This window comes from Schistocerca piceifrons, chromosome 1, assembly GCF_021461385.2.
Source record: "Schistocerca piceifrons isolate TAMUIC-IGC-003096 chromosome 1, iqSchPice1.1, whole genome shotgun sequence".
Classification (NCBI taxonomy): Eukaryota; Metazoa; Arthropoda; class Insecta; order Orthoptera; family Acrididae; genus Schistocerca; species Schistocerca piceifrons.
In genome coordinates, this window is record NC_060138.1 from 1,018,815,862 (window position 1) to 1,018,833,816 (window position 17,955).

Below are 17,955 nucleotides of genomic sequence, written 5' to 3' on the forward strand. Positions count from 1 at the left end.
TGTTGTATAGCATCCAAAACCAAGAGTTGAACCAAACTGATAGTGAAATTGGCTGTGTGCTTGTTTAAACACACTACATGGTATCCCCAATTGAAGTTGTACCATATTAGCACACCAGACTTATATTTGAAACAACTGTACACATAATCTAGTATCTTGGAACTAAGTAGTGCATATGTAGCACACAAAACTTTATCAAAAGCTTTGATGTTTTAGTAGTGTCTATGCTGCACACAGTACTTCATGAACTATTGACAATGTAAAATAGTGTTGTAAGCCATGATAGTGCTACAAAGAAACAGAGAACTTACTTATGAGAGGTAGTATTGCCTTTTTCGGTAGTGAAATTGGTACTGTATTTTACAGTTATGATGAAAGTAACAGAAAAGACTTGTTTTCAAAATAGTTTAACTTTTCAAAAAATTGAATAACTTTAGGTAGTCAAGTGTATAAGAGAACAAATCATTTATCTTATATTTTCAGCATCCAAGTTAAGATTTACTGATTGTTGAGTGTTGGTTTTAGTCTTGTTACCCCTAATGCATTAATATTTGCTTTACAATTTTGTCTTAGTATAAGTATTTTTTTGTAATATTGCTAATTGGTATTTGTACAAAATTCAACAGTGTAATTACATCTGCCAAAATTAATTCTTTTCAATTTTTTTTTCCAAGCTGAGTTAGTATTTGCTTTTTCCTAAGGGTTGGCCAAGTATTCTTTTCACTTAACTTCAAATCAGTTAAGAAGTCATTTTGAGATTTTCTGAGAGCCCTGTTTATTTTGCAATTTGCTCATGAAATATTTCATGTATGTGGTTAGGGAACTTTGGATTCTGAAGCTGATACACTGTGAAATAATGTTTGAAATACCCTGGGACCTGTGCCACTCCTAAAAAATCATAGAGACCATCAGTAGTATGAAGAACCATCAGACACCACCCTCCAATTCAGTGCACACCAGACGCCTCTTTTTACCATCCTCCAACTATTCAGAACACAGAAATCTATGATAATATTTCTTCAAAAACACCCGTTTTACTGCATGTTCTGCTTTTCAAATTTGTAAACATTGTGCACACCTGTAAGACTTCCCCTCGCAGTGGAATGCGAACGAAACTCTCAGGGGTGGGGGGACAATGCGCAATAAGCATGTATATTCATGAATTTACAATTTTATTCTTTTTTCGATCCTATTTGAAATATTTTAAACTCCAACTGTATAATACGTCATGCTAACACAATTAATCCCTGTGATTAAAAAAATATTTCATAAAATTACTGTACTGCAGATATATATATATGGTTATAATAGAGGGAAACATTCCACGTAGGAAATATATATCTAAAAACAAAGATGATGTGACTTACCAAATGAAAGTGCTGGCAGGTCGACAGACACACAAACACAAACATACACACAAAATTCAAGCTTTCGCAACAAACTGTTGCCTCATCAGGAAAGAGGGAAGGAGAGGGAAAAGACAAAAGGATGTGGGTTTTAAGGGAGAGGGTAAGGAGTCATTCCAATCCCGGGAGCGGAAAGACTTACCTTAGGGGGAAAAAAGGACGGGTGTCACACACACACACACATACACACACACACACACACACATACAGACACAAGCAGACATATTTAAATATTTTCCCCCTAAGGTAAGTCTTTCCGCTCCCGGGATTGGAATGACTCCTTACCCTCTCCCTTAAAACCCACATCCTTTCGTCTTTCCCTCTCCTTCCTTCTTTCCTGATGAGGCAACAGTTTGTTGTGAAAGCTTGAATTTTGTGTGTATGTATATGTCTGTTTGTGTTTCTATCGACCTGCCAGTGCTTTCGTATGGTAAGTCACATCATCTTTGTTTTTAAATATATTTTTCCCGCATGGAATGTTTCCCTCTATTATATTGACATCTTTGTTTATATATATAAAAACAAAGATGAGGTGACTTACCGAACAAAAGCGCTGGCAGGTCGATAGACACACAAACAAACACAAACATACACACAAAATTCAAGCTTTCGCAACAAACTGTTGCCTCATCAGGAAAGAGGGAAGGAGAGGGGAAGACGAAAGGAAGTGGGTTTTAAGGGAGAGGGTAAGGAGTCATTCCAATCCCGGGAGCGGAAAGACTTACCTTAGGGGGAAAAAAGGACAGGTATACACTCGCACACACGCACATATCCATCCACACATACAGACACAAGCAGACATATTTAAAGACAAAGAGTTTGGGCAGAGATGTCAGTCGAGGCAGAAGTGTAGAGGCAAAGAAGTTGTTGAAAGACAGGTGAGGTATGAGTGGCGGCAACTTGAAATTGGCGGAGATTGTACGTTTTGATTTTAGTAGCTTTTGGGGAGTGTGAGACAAGCAAAATTGCAGAAAGCCATTTAAGTATCCAGTAAATGATCTAAATTGCACACATGTTCTTGGAAAATACGAAGAGAAGTACAGGAAGGGATACAGGAGGAATGGAAAGTGAAGAAGAGGGTAAAGAGCTAAGAGAACTAGAAGAAAAGGAGGAGAGCAAGGAGAAAAGGTCCTGTTGACAACTTGGTCATTAGAGGCAGAACACAAATCAGGATGGGAAAGAAACATGCCATGCCCAATTTAAAGGAACGATCCTGGCATTTGCCTTAATGATTTAGGGATATCACAGAAAACCTTAATCTGAACAACCAAATAAGGATTTGACCCACCATTCTCCAAAATGTGGGTCTAGTGTCTTATCAATGTGCAACCTCATTCAGTCTGGAACATTTGTTGTTAGAAATAAAACCAAGGATTAAGAAAATAAGCCAATTTCTTGTCATTATACTGACTGCAAGAATAGGGGGTACAGAAGAACCTAGACAAAATTCTATAGGGGAAAGTGAACATTTAAAAAATCTAGATGGGAAAACATAGATGACATAACTTGAGGTTATCAGGTGGCAGGAATAGATGGAATTATCACAGAAGCAGCGTGTGCTTGAAACCTATGAGGAAAGTCAGATGAATTGGAAGCTAGCAGTATGTTAGACTTAGTTTTTGTATTACTATTATTATTATTATTATTATTATTATTATTATAAGATGTGTAACTGCACATAAAATAAAAACAAAATTCTTTCTAGAGAGTGGAATTCAGCAGGGGAAACATTGGTAAGAAAAAAGAAAAACAGTGTTTTGAGAACTTCAGAACTTCCATATATTTAAAAGTAACAACATTACAATATACTGAAATATATATATGCCACATATGCAGAAAAATCTTTAAAAAAATAATAGCCACAAATATCTCTAATTTTTATTTACAAAATGATCTTCTTTGATGAGAATACCATTTTAGTCACAGCCTTATAATATCAGATACATTACTGCTTCTCCAATGTAAGTTTATGTTAAATGTATTCTATATTCATTTACATTCCCTTTTCCCCCCTTTCATATGTGATTCAGATTATCGACAAAAAGTTAAAATAAGCTGACTTTTATGGTTATATTTTTAACATTTCTACTTTTTTTCCATCTGTCAAATAAGACATACACATTGTGATTTCATATTAACTAGAGACATCTGAAAGAACTTTCAATCATTCTTCTAACCCTTCTCATGATTCAGTTTACATCTTCAGTTGTTCTAATAATTCAGCAGTCACTGTATTTCTGTTAACTTGAATATGGAGACTGGACACAGACATAATTTCTAAATGCAACTGGACTTTCTCTGCAAATCAGACAAAGTGTGTTATTTACCAAAGCAACATAAGATTTAAATCTTGGGAATGAGTCAAAACCACAGTTGTTTCACATATACCTCACACAAAGAATTTCTTGTCTGATTTGCAGCAGCCATAAACATAGCAGGACTTGAATCACAAAGCTAAAACATTCCCTGATTAGCTCTTTCTTGTCTGACCACTAGCCTCATTGTGGCTGTATAATAATTCTTTTAAGATAGCACACTCGAGAGGTGTAACAAATTTTTTACTAAATGAAAGTTTTTTTTAAATTGTGGAAATCACAAAGAAATATTCAACAATCTTACTTTGGCAATCATACCTAGAAACTTCTCTACCTATCTCAAACGACTTCAGAGCCTATTGAAAAAGTAAAAATTATTAACTATGTATGGAACTGAAATCATGTTGTAAATAATGTAAAAAAAGCAGTACATTATTTTGGAATACTGAACAGATTCAGATTAAAATTGGTTTGCTGAATATGTGAGAAACTGTTACCTACATTTTGGCAAAATTAACATAATTTTTGTACACTGCAGCAACTTAAAACACATTTTAAATTAAAAAAAAAAGAGCAATAAAAACACTGGCATAGTGGAAAAGATATATTATTTGAATCAATGCCAGTATATGAAGATCAATAGGTTTTTATTCACTGTCCCATGTCTGCTGAGAGATGTACATAGATTCTAGATTGAAGGACAACAGTTCCTGTAGTTTAAAATACTCTATGTGATAGCGAGAACAAAGAAATGCATAGATTTATTAACAATGTTATGATAAGCTACCTTTCATATTCAAGAAATGAGATTTTCCTTATCCTGCCACATAATATCATAATTGATTACAATTGTTCCCAGAACCATAGAAAAAAAAGTTATGACCCATTTTATAACTTTACATGGTGATATACAATATTTCCCATTTATAATGTTTTACCATAAAACTGAACCTTAGACTAAAATCTGACATACAAGAGAATTTATGAACTACCAAGTCCTCTTTGCCTTGCTTCAAACCCATTTTCTAACTGTTTAAGATACTGCTTTCGACAATCCATCTCATCAGCTGGCCTGTTGTGTGGTGTCCACACTGGTACTCCAATAAAGAACCTTTTAGCGCGAATAAAATTCTGTAACAAAAGTGGAAAGAAATTAATCATAACCAAACCAACATTTATTAAACTAAAATTTATAGAAGGAACATGATTATTAAGTATTTTGGGGCAAATGGAAGATGATGGCTAAATAAGAGTAATGTGACAGAAAGGATAAATTAAAATTTAACATGAGTAAACTCATAACATTACCCCAAAATGAAAATTTTTTGAAGCCACAAAACAGCTATGACAATTAAACAAAAAGGTCTTAATATAGTATTTTCTGGTTCATTCCACACTATTTTAGTCTTCACTTTAGTGCTGAAGGGCATTGCAGGGTCGGCTGCCATAATGCCAGTCCCTCTAAACTATGATGCAGAAGGGAAGCAATATATTGCAAAAAACTGTTTTGTTTAAAATAGTGTGACAGAAGAGTTCCACAGGAGAAGTACAAAATTTGTAAATTCTCCTGCTGGAACAAGAAGCCAAGTGTTTTCATCACCTATAATCATTATTTCTTAAAGCTGTGATTCAAATGCAATGTCTAGAATGACTACAGCTGCATGATTTGAGATATACATTTAGAGATGGGTGTTCAGCTTCAAATGACACAACTTTCAGTCACTTAGTGAGAATCACGGTGGCACTGCCTTAAAATCAGCAACATACAGGCCATGGGATGGCAGCCTTTGTAAGACATGCAAGTCAGTATGAATGTAATGGTTCCGAATTTATGTGAAAACTCTTAAAAGCTATTTAAATAACACAAACATTAACATTCAAATCTTTTTTCTTCGTATCTACATATATTCTGCCCTCTGCCACTACAGAATTCCAAACTCTAGTGTGTAACATGGTTGCATGTATCTTAACTATGTTGGTGCTTGAGAAACAGCATGCTGTAATCGAGTTCCAAATTCAAAGAGTTCGTCCACAGATGGAGTGCATTCTCCTTCAGCATGGCAATGCCATACCACACACGAGTGACATCTGCAACAATCCAACGCCTTGGCCTCACTGTCATTGATCATCCCTCATACAGTACCAACTTGGGTCCTCTGATTTTCATCTGTTTCCAATTCTTAAAGAACACCTTTGAGGATTTCACTTCGTTAGTGATGAAGCAGTGCAAGCAGAGCTGAGGTGGTGCCTCTACCAACAAAGTCAAATATTCAACAGTGATAGTATCAACAAACTGGTCTCTTGCTGAGAGAAATATGTCCGTTGCTAGGGTGACTATGTTGAGAAATAAATCTGTAGACATGAAGAATAAAGATGCAGAATTCAATAACATCTGCTTTACCTACAAAACTATAACAGTTTTTACACTAAAAATTTGAAGGCATTACTTTTCACCACACCCTCGTACAGACTACTTACTGAAATGACAGTGAAATATGGTCAAAGACATTGAGTGTGGCTTCTTGTTGACATGTTCCAACACTACATGGCCACAGCTGCAATCATCAGCTTTATAAAGAAACTGAAGTACTGATACTGCTTCAGCTGCAAAACCACAAGACAATCAAATAAGATGAACTACAGTGACAACTCCATCTCACGTTGGTCTCTGTAACTTGACCACTTGGCCGAGTTCTTGCTGCCTCCAGCTCCTGCTGTCAGTTACATCAAAGCAGTCCCATTTGACAGCCACAAGGGCTGAATTGTTCTAGTTGCCTTAATGGAATCACATCTTTACAGTGATATATTATCTAACTGAACAATGAATGACAGCATGCAGAAAGCTGGCATATGCTAACATAGTGAACACCCCCTGCAAGTTTCAATTGTAACTATGTCAGCTTACTAGTTAGTGTGATTTTTTGGATGGGGAAAGCTTAATAATATTTATACAAACCTTTGTATCAAGTGTGAATCGATGGTATATTCCACTAGGAATTATGATCATATCACCAGGTAAAACTTCAATACGAATCCACTCATCATTTCCATTTCGTACATCAAAGTATCCTGAACCTTCGAGTACGAATCTTATTTCTTCTTCTGTATGCAGGTGTTCAGTGAAAAAGCTCTTCAGCTGGAACAAAATATATAAGCTTAACAGAGTACTTTCTCAACTCAAATAAGGAATTAACATCCAGGACAAGGCATCCTGGAGGAAACAATTAAAAAGGGCTACAGTAATGCAGTGCGTACAAGTAACAAGCCAGGATTTTAAAATTGTGTTTCATATTATACTTACCATACCCAATCCTAAGCAAAAAGCACTTATTTCTTTTCACATATTTTCTTAAATTTTCCTTCTGCTGAAAACTGCAGCGTCAATAACTTCTAACAATTTAATAGAAAAATAGAATGAATCTGTTTACTTTCCACATTTTAATAAATGCAACACAGAAAACAATTTTTTAAGAAATTAGTTAATATAAACAACTGATAGTGTCTAGTGAAGTCTGCAAAAACAAAAGATTATCATATCATCAAATGGTTTCCAGGAATGAATAACAGCCGAATGTATAAAAGACTAGCTTTTACTAGAAATCGAGATGAAATAGGATTTGCATTATCTGTCGGACATTTCATTTCTGCTGTTAGACAATAAAAAGATTTTTACACTTGCATTTTTCAATCCACTGTACCTCAAAACTAGATTCAGTAAAGGACACCCTAGATCGCTGTTCCCTCTGATACCACATTTGTAAGTATAAACTGAGTAAGATATTTGCAAACATGGCAAAATCCTTTTTGCACAGTTTTTTAAATCAATACTGTCATTTTCCATGGCTAATTTCACTCTGTCTTAACAACATTCACTATTACTTTGATTTTACTGTATGGGCTGACAATTTCAGATATGATATGCCTACTACTGGTTATATTTTTACTTGAAATGTGTTACAACAAAACTAAATATAACACATCTCTACTCCCCAAACCACCTTACAGTGTGTGGTATGTATCACTGCACTTCCCCATTTTCCTGTTCCAGTCATGAATAGTTCATAATAATAGAGATTACTGGTAGCCTCCATGTGAATTATAATCTCTCTAATTTTACCTACATGATCTTTTTGGAAGATATACATAGGATGCAACAGTATGTTGCTTGATTCTTCTAGGAACATATGCTCTTTGAACTTTTAATAGTAAACCACACCACACCACACCATGATGCAGAACACCTCCCTGCAAAGAAACACACTGCTCTTCTTTGAATCTTCTCTTTTTCCTCTATCAATTGAATCGGTCAGAGCTGAAAGGCATTAAATCCATTTTTGCAACTTTAACAGGAGAAGGAAAAAACTGTATAGATGTAACTAAACCAAATAAATATTGATTATAACTCCTATTACACTAGTCAACATCCATCTGGGATGTGATACATCAACTAAAACGTATTTTGGTGTGTAGAATCCGAATATACCTTTCAAAATGGTCTAGCAAGCACCATTTTTGAGTTCTTAAAGGTTTTTTATTTTTCGTATTCAGTACTTTGCTTTTTGCTGTTCTTTTGCTTTGATGTTTAATTGTTTGTTTTTGATTTGCAGAAGAGAGCTAGAAGATCTACAAATCGTCAGTAAAAGGTTGGTGTGGTAATCTAGTGAGAGAGAGAGAGAGATCCTCAGTGAGTGTTTCCTGTGAAAGGCAGTGCAAACTTTTTGTGTTTTAAAACTTACACTAAGAAAAATGGCAACTAGTAAATCTCGTTGCTGTCTAAACCACCCCAACAACTTTTGTTATGTGTGTGGGAAACTCACTCCAAAAGCTCAAAGAAAACCAATCACTGATTTGTTTAAGAAGGCATATAAATTGTAATTTGATTGTCCTGTTGGTGATCAAGATAAAAATTTTGCACCTCATATTCCCTGCATAACCTGTACTACAACCTTAACCGACTGGCTGAAAGGAAAACACTGAGCCATTCCATCCGATGAGTGGCTGAAAGGAAAACACTGAGCCATGCCATCTGATGGTGTGGTGTGAGCCTAAAGTCCATTATTCAGACTGTTACTTCTGTCTTACAAATATTTTGGGACATTCAAGCACAACTAGACATAAAATAAAGTATGCAGATGTATCTTCAGTGCATCTGCCTGTGCCCCGTGCTCCTGTCTGTAACTTGAAAGCCACGGAACCAGACACCATGTCAAGTGAATCAGAAAGTATTGAACATATAGAAGAGTACTGCCCTCACTCAGTATCATGACACTTTGCCTCAGCTCTTAAATCAAAAGGAATTGAATGATTTGGTTCATGATCTACAACTTTTGAAACAGCTAGCTGAACTCTTGGGGTCGAGACTGCAACAACGGAATCTTCTAGCTCTAGGGACAAAAATTTCCTGTTTCAGATCAAGAGGTGCTTCTTTCACTCAGTATTTCAAAATGCAGAATTCAGTGTGTGTGTGTAGAGATTTCAATGGTCTAATGATGCGGCTAGGTGTATAACATAATCCATAGGAGTGGCGACTATTTATTGACTCCAGTAACATCAGCTTGACAGCAGTACTACTGCATAATGGCAATCCATTTCCATTGGTACCTTTGGCTTGCTTAGGCAGTAGACGTGAAAGAAACTTATGAAACCATGGCTTTGCTGCTAGAGGCAACTAAATATAAGGATCACGAATGGCACCTTTGCTGTAATTTAAAAGTTGTTGCACTCCTTACAGGTTTACAGGCTGCATCCACGAAACACTGCTGCTTTTTGTGCCTTTGGGACAGCCATTACACCAGGAACCACTATACAGTCAAGGAATGGCCTGTAAGGAAGTCATGTGTTCCTGGAAACGTAAATGTAAATGTGAACAATTTGTTGAACAATTGGTTGAGCCCGATAAAATCATTTTGCCTCCCCTTCATATCAAGTTGGGCCCTATCAAGAACTTTGTAAAAGCTCTAGATAAAGAAGGTGAAGCCTTCACTCACTTGAAAGAAAAGTTCCCCAAATTAAGCGAGGCAATGCTGAAAGAGGCTATATTTGTTGGACCACAAATAAGAAAATTGCTGAAAGATCCAACCTTTGATACCAAACTCACAGATTTCCAATTAGCTGCTTGGTCTTCATTTAAAGCAATTGTGAAGGGTTTTTTGGGTAACAAAAAAGACAAAAACTACGTTACCATTGTGAATGATCTGTTGGACAACTATAAGAACTTGGGGTGTAGAATGTCACTTAAAATTCACTTTTTACATTCTCACCTTGATTTATTCCCAGAAAATTTGGGAGCCATAAGCGATTAGCATGGTGAACGCTTTCACCAAGACATTCTTACCATGGAACACCATTACCAAGGCCATTGGAACCCTTTGAAGATGGATGACTACTGCTGGGGTTTTGTTAGGGAGAGTGGTGAAACAGCAAACAAAAGAAGAGCTCCGTCATTGCATTTTTCGAAAACCAAAGACGATTAAAGGGGGAAATATATTCTGAACTAATTTGGACCTTTTATTGGCATCATGCCCATATAAAGGGTGTCCCATTTATCTTGACTACTCTAAATAACTGTTTGTCCAGAAGCAAATTACAAAATGTTTCAAGCAAATGCTCTTCAACTGTCAGGGGGACATCAATCAGCATGATTGCCTTCACTGTAGCTTTGTTTTTTTACAAAGATATGAACAGCAGTATGACTTTTTTAAATGGTACCCTGCATTTTTTATTCAGTAATTCATTTCTTCTCCTAAAGACCTATTCAAATATGTATCACAGTGTACCATTAACTGAAACACAATGTCATTTATTACATAGCACAATACCGACGTTACGTGCAAAACAGTATTGACTTCAAACATTATGAATGTGTAGTTTTGCTTGACTTAATTGTGTCAATTTTTGCTGTTACCATTTTTTATTCTGCTGTGTATCTAGGAAATGTGATGTCATAGAGAAAAACTGATTTTACCATTGTATTCAGCGATTCAAAATTAGGTAAATACACCCATTTACAAACCAAATGCAGAAAAAGTTTAAATTTGGTAACTAGTATTATCTATTAAATAATTTTTAGAATGTAATTTTTGTTAATGAAAATACAATTTGAACATTTAACCCGCATTTATTTCTGTTTTTCAAAAATGGACTTAATGCTTTTCAGCCCTGTGGTTACCAATAAATTCATGACCTGTATTGATTAATAAATTTAATATGGAATATTAATCACATGTGTTCATGGAATACCTATTAATGGACAACAGTAATGTTAGTTACATACTGCATTATTACTATGACTGAATATAATTTAAATTCATGAAGAAACAAACAAACACACAGGACTTAGGACTTATTAGAGATGAAAAGATTCACTCAAAGTACTCATTGTTGGCCATTTTAGAATGTTCTCGTAAAATTCCATCGCGTCTTGAAGAACATATTTCACTGACTTTCAAATGTCCTGTATCTTTTTGAAGTTTATGGGAACTTTGTCCTTGTATACCTTGTCACATGGTATGGTAAGATAAGGCAGTGACCTTGACTTTCCCAGAAATAATGTGTGTAACAGGAAAGTTGATGTAAACAGATGCTTCAACCTCTCCAATTGTTGCAGTACTTGAATTTTAAGGGAGAATGCCTGCTTTTTATCTCTTGGGAATCCTTCAGTTTCCCTTCGATACAACATGTATCAAAATCAATTATTTCATCATACTCTGCAACATGTACTTCCACATTTTTTCTACTGTTTGCTTTTAGGGTATAAACTCTATCACAATTTTTTCTTTTCTTTTTGAATACTCCAAAATTTCCATCATGTGGCAGTGGGAGAAAACAGTTCGACACCGTACGGGGGACATCGTTTGGTTCACCAATGGGTCAAAAGCAGATCAAGGTGTTGGGGCAGGGTTGTACGGGGTTCAGCCAAGACTGGAGAGCAGCATCTCTCTAGGGAAACTGGCCCCTGTATTCCAAGCCGAAATAACTGCAATCAGGGCATGTGTGGAGGAGAATGTGAGTAGGTGCTACAATGATGATAACATCTACAACTATTCAGACAGCCAGGCAGCCCTGAAATCATTGGCAGCTCCTGCAACAAGGTCTAAGATTGTTGCAGATTGCCACAGGGTTCTGGTGGAGCTAGGGGGAAGCAATAGGGTGTACCTAGTGTGAGTCCCTGGCCACTCAAGGATCTGTGGCAATGAACAAGCCGACAGATTGGCTAGGATGGGGGCAACAACTCCATTTATTGGACCGGAACCTGTCTTGACAATCACCAAGGCTATGATCAAATTAGAACTATGGAACTGGCTTAGGAAACAGCACGTAGGATATTGGACCAAGGTCCATAAACAAAAACATGGTAAGGTAATGATGCCCAAGCCATGGTTTAAAATCCTGGGATTGAACAGGAAAGAGATCAAACTCATGACTGGACTGATGACTGGCCATGGGAACTTTAAAAAACACCTACACACAATGGGTATAATGGAAGAGGACCCTAAATGTAGGATCTGTGATGAGGGTGAAGAAACTGCATCACACCTAATCTTTGAATGCATGGCATTGGAGAGTAAAAGATACAGAATCTTCGGGACAACTAGACCTGAAGAAATTGTGTCTAACAAAAAACTGGTAGAGGGACTCCTTACACTACTTAAGGGCACTGGTTGGCTTTACTAGATATACAGGGAGCGATGCCACACAATAAACCTAGTTTCGGTGCGGGCAGTGGTGGGTTAGACCTAAGCTGTTTTAGCTCTCCAGTTAAAATCAAATCAAATCAAATCAAAATCAAATCAATGAAACAGATGGAGGTCATTGTCATACCTATGCTGAAAATTTTAAATCTAGTCTCATACTGACATTCCCAGCGTTTCCTGTTCTAATATCTGCCCTTACAGAGGTCCCTAGTAGATGGGTTGGACTGTGAAATAGTCTGGATAAAGCTGCCAATCAGACAAGGAGTGACCATTGTATTAGGATGTTTTTATACACCACCAGCATCCACAACAAATGTTGCAGAATGTTTCAGGGAAAGTCTTGAGTACATCGGAAATAAATATCCAAATTATCCATTAGTTATAGGTGGAGACTTTAATCTGCCATCCATTGACTGGGAAAATTACACGTTTATCACAGGGGGCAGAAGCAAAGACTCGTGTGAAGTTATTCTAGGAGTGCTCTTCAACATAAAACCTTGAGCAATTGGTTAGAAAACCAACTCGAGATGGGAACATATTAGATATCTTGGTGACAAACAGACCTGATCCTTTTGAGGAAGTTAATCTAGAAGAAGGTATTGGGGAGCATAATCTCATTGTGACGTCTATGTCAGTGGGGAACACCCAGAATATAGTTTTCTTGTTTAGGAAAGGAAATAGAAATGTCATTAATGAATATCTTCATCATCAGCTCCAAGCATTCACTGCAGGACACAAAGATATTGAGCATCTTTGGTCAGAATTTAAAGGCATTGTCCACCACATGCTAGAGAAATATGTGCCTAGCAAAAATATAGAGGAGGGAAAGGATCCACCTTGGTTCAACAAACATATTAGGAAGTTGCTGAGAAAGCAGAGAATTTTAAACGTAGTCACTGCACCACTGACAAACAGAAATTATGCGAAATGAAAGCAGCTGTCAAAAGGTCAATGAGAGATTCTTTTAATGAATTTGAAAGCAATATTTTATCTGGAGATTCTAAAAATAATCCCAAAAAATTTTGGTCGTACGTAAAATCTATGAACGCTACAAATAATTCAATACCTTCTCTTGCTGTCAGTACGGGTAATATAATGGATGATGATAAACAGAAGGCTGAAATTCTAGACCTAGCTTTCAAAAACTCGTTTACGGTAGATGACTGCAGCACCATTCTCTCTTCCAATTATCAAACAATCGCAAGGAAGGCATCTGGCTCAGATGGTATTCCCGTAAGATTTTATGTTGACTATGCTACAAATACAGCACCATTCTTATCCATCATCTATCAGAGATCATTAGAACAGCAGAAAGTTCCACGAGATGATGCTGTAGTATATTGAGAAGTTGTAACAATGGAAAATTATACTGAAATGCAGGAGGATCTGCAACGAATTGACGCATGGTGCAGGGAATGGCCATTGAATCTCAATGTAGACAAGTGTAATGTGATGCGAATACATAGAAAGAAAGATCCTTTATCATTTAGCTACAATATAGCAGGTCAGCAACTGGAAGCAGTTAATTCCATAAATTATCTGGGAGTAGGCATTAGGAGTGATTTAAAATGGAATGACCATATAAAATTAAACGTCAGTAAAGCAGATGCCAGACTGAGACTCATTGGAAGACTCCTAAGGAAATGCAGTCCGAAAACAAAGGAAGTAGGTTACAGTACACTTGTTCGCCCACTGCTTGAATACTGCTCACCAGTGGGGGATCCGTTCTAGATAGGGTTGATAGAAGAGATAGAGAAGATCCAACGGAGAGCAGCGCGCTTCGTTACAGGAAGATTTAGTAATCGCGAAAGTGTTACGGAGGTGAAAGACAAACTCCAGTGGAAGGCTCTGCAAGAGAGACGCTCAGTACGGGCTTTTGTCGAAGTTTCGATAACATACCTTCACTGAGGAGTGAAGCAGTATATTGCTCCCTCCTACGTATATCTCGTGAACAGACCATGAGGATAAAATCAGAGAGATTAGAGCCCACACAGAGGCATACCGAAAATCTTTCTTTCCACAAACAATACGAGACTGGAATAGAAGGGAGAACCGATAGAGGTACTCAAGGTACCCTCCCCCACACACTGTCAGGTGGCTTGTGGAGTATTGATGTAGATGTAGATGTAGAGACAGGAAGAAGGCCCAGGTCATAGCAATCTATAAAAAGGGTAGAAAATTGTATGCACATATTACCAGCCAATTTCACTGACATTGATTTGTTGTAGAATCATGGAACATATTTTGTGTTCAGACATAATGACCTTTCTAGACTCTGAGAAGCTCACCTGCAGAAACCAGGAAACAGTGGTCACGCGAGACACAACTGGCACTCTTTGTGCGTGATATACAACAGGCTCTAGATACCGGCTCCCAGATTGGTGCCATATTCCTCGACTTTCGAAAGGCATTCGACTCAGTTCCGCACTGCCACTTCTTCCAAAAAGTGCAAGCTTATCGTCTATCGGATGACACATGCAGTTGGATAGTGTGTTTTCTAACATACAGAGAGCAATATGTCATCTTGAATTGGGAGACTTCAACAGAAACAGGCATAACATCAGGTGTGCCCCAGGGTAGCATAATAGGTCCCCTGCTTTTGACGATTTACATAAACGATCTGGTTGATGGTGTTGACAGCGGCATTAGACTGTTTGCCGATGATGCTGTAGTCTACAGGAAGGTAGTATCACACAAAAGTTGTGAACAAATCAATGAGGATTTGCAGAAAATAAATGCGTGGTGTAATGACTGGCAGTTATCTCTCAATATTAGTAAGTGTAACCTACTGCGTATAACAAAGTGAAAATCCCCATTAACGTACAAGTACAAAATAAATGCCCAGTCTTTGGAAGTGGTAACATCTGTCAAGTATCTGGGTGTGTCTATTCAAAATGATCTCAAATGGAACGATCAGATTACACAAGTAACAGCTAAGGCGAACTGTAGAATGCAGTTTATTGGTAGAATCCTGAAGCAATGCAGTCCTTCAACAAGGGAAATTGCTTAAAATACTTTCGTTCACCCAGTCTTAGAGTACTGTTCATCTGTATGGGACCCTTACCAGTTGGGTCTGATTCAAGAGATTAAGAAGATCCAAAGCAGCAAGATTCATGACTGGTACATTTAGCCATCGCGAGAGCGTTACAAATCTCATAGACAGTTTGAAGTGGGACACACTTGCAGATAGACGATGCACTAAACAGAAGGGGCTGCTCACTAAATTCCAAAATCTGATCTTCGCCGAGGATGTAGAGCATATATTATTACCATCAACTTTCATAAGGTGCAATGATCACCATTCAAAGATAAGGAAAATTAGAGCTCGTACTGAGGCGTTCAGGCAGTTGTTTTTCCCTCACGCGATCCACGAGTGGAACATTCTGCCACAAACCACTTGGTGGCTAGCAGAGTATATATGTAGATACATAGATGTAGCTTTGCAGTCAGGGAGTATTCCTCCAGCTTTTTATTCTTTCCTGTCTCTCATGCTTTTATTTCTTTATAGTAGTGTATCAGAATTGTAAAAAGTCTTCTACATATCCAACTTCAATAAAGTTCTTAACTTTTAACATAAATACATTAATTAACAATTATCTCAGTAGAAGTGAAAATTATCTTACTACCTTTTCTTCATAGTTTGGTAAACAGTTCTTTGAACAAGTGATTTCGTCTTCATATGTGTATCCACGCTCTTTCTTGATTTTTTCAAGTTCTCCATCTTCTATAAATGTTTTTGGATTCAACTGAAATAATGATAAAGCTAATATTAATTTTGTTTATGCACATTACATTATAACAATCGTAATAAAGCACATAACACACTGACCGCAAATTATATGTGAGTTAAAGAAATGAAATGTGCGACAATAAAATACCAAAAATTGCAGTATGGGGCGCAGAAGAAACAAGTTAACAAATCAGATTTCTCTAGACTATTGTCTCATTCTGTTTCTTGCATTACAAACCAAATTAGCTGCCACAGAAACATGTGAAATAGCACTAAAGAACAAGCAAAGATATTGTTGATGAGAAGACGGCATAAAATCTGACACAGTGCCGATTATGCACACAGACAGTCTTCTAGAAAGCAGAAGGTGAGAGTGATTGATTTCCTCTTGTTGATTAACACTGTGGTACGAAAAAAAAAAGAGTCAAAGATACTCAATGCGGGAGGAATGGCATAAAGATAAAATATTGCAAATGGATAAAAAAAGGAAGAGAGACTCTGTTATCAAAAAGGAACTGACAGAGTGCCGACACGAAGACTGAAATGTTTGTTCAAAGCAGACCCATACAAACACTACAAACTTCGTGTTTAAATTCTCTGGGACATTAAATCACTAATACATTTATTTATTGTAGATCACTTTTGAAGATCATTCTAAAAGTAAAGAATGTTTGTTTCTACAGATATTTTAATTCAAAAAAATAAAACTTATTTCACAATATATTTTGGTGTTTATGTAGTAGTCATTTAAATTTATACATTTGTTGTAGCTCTCTCCATGAGCTTTCCTATGCCTTCTACATACTCAGTTACTGCAAAGTTACTGAACCAGTCACTAACATCCTTTTTCAGTTCGTTGTCATTCCCAGTGTGCTTTCCACCCAAAGAGTACTTCAATTTTGGAAGAAAGATGCTAATCACTTGGTGACAATTAGGTCCAAAAATATTCCCCTTTGACTGCCAAAGCAAATTTTCCTTCAATTTAACAGAATGTGGATGAGCATATTGTAAAGATGGGCAATACCAGTGGACAATAATTGACATAATTCATTTTCAATGGCATGGAATAGTCGCTGAAGGATCTGACAATAGGCTGCTGCATTTATTGTTTCTTCTCTAGGCATGAAGTTGGCGAGTAAGACACACTTTCAATCCCAAAACACAGTGTTCGTAACCATTTCGGTGCACAGAACTTGTTTGGCCTTTTTTAGTTCTGTTGGGGATCATGGATATTCATGCCAACAACATGTATTTTATTTCTGGACTTTTATGCTAAGCCCAGGGCTTCTCACCAGCAACAATGTGGCTTAAAAACACCTCACTATTCCTGTTGTAGTGAGTGAGAAAAGTCAGTAAAGCCTCCATTATTATTTTTTTAATCTGTCAAAAGCCAAGGGACTTGATTGGCACGCACGTTTCTATAGCACAGATCACCACTAACAATTTGATAAAGAACTAATTGTGCAATTTCAGGAAGCACAACTCTGTCCACCAGTAGTGAAACATCTACCCTGTTAAATTTTTGCCTCAGTCCTTGATTTGAGTTCGTCAATCACAACTGAAGGTTGATCTCGTCGTGTTTCTTCATGAATATTCTTCATTCATCTCCCAGTAAACATGATGCACCAGCCTCAAACTGAAGCTTCTTTTACCAAATTTCCAAAAACATAAATTTCGATAGGGTCTACTTCTTTACATTCACAAACTATGTTACAGTACGAAGATTCCACTTGGTGGGATCATTAATTTTTACACAAATTTTAAAATTACACAAATAAACAGTAAACTCCTGCCCACTGTAAACACCATAC

At 36.9% G+C, this 17,955-nt stretch overlaps 1 protein-coding gene across 1 annotated transcript in view; it reads right to left on the reverse strand.

Annotated features, from left to right (window-relative positions):
- Positions 1-3,161: 3,161 nt before the first annotated feature.
- Positions 3,162-17,955, reverse strand: part of LOC124711486 (1,2-dihydroxy-3-keto-5-methylthiopentene dioxygenase) — a 54,494-nt gene continuing 39,700 nt past the window's right edge. Inside the window, exons 3-5 of the mRNA XM_047241631.1 lie at positions 16,041-16,160; positions 6,678-6,857; positions 3,162-4,852 (exon numbers count right to left, since the gene is read on the reverse strand). Of these exons, the coding sequence (XP_047097587.1) occupies positions 4,703-4,852; positions 6,678-6,857; positions 16,041-16,160 (450 nt within the window). The 3' untranslated portion in view covers positions 3,162-4,702. The remainder of the gene's footprint in view (positions 4,853-6,677; positions 6,858-16,040; positions 16,161-17,955) is intronic.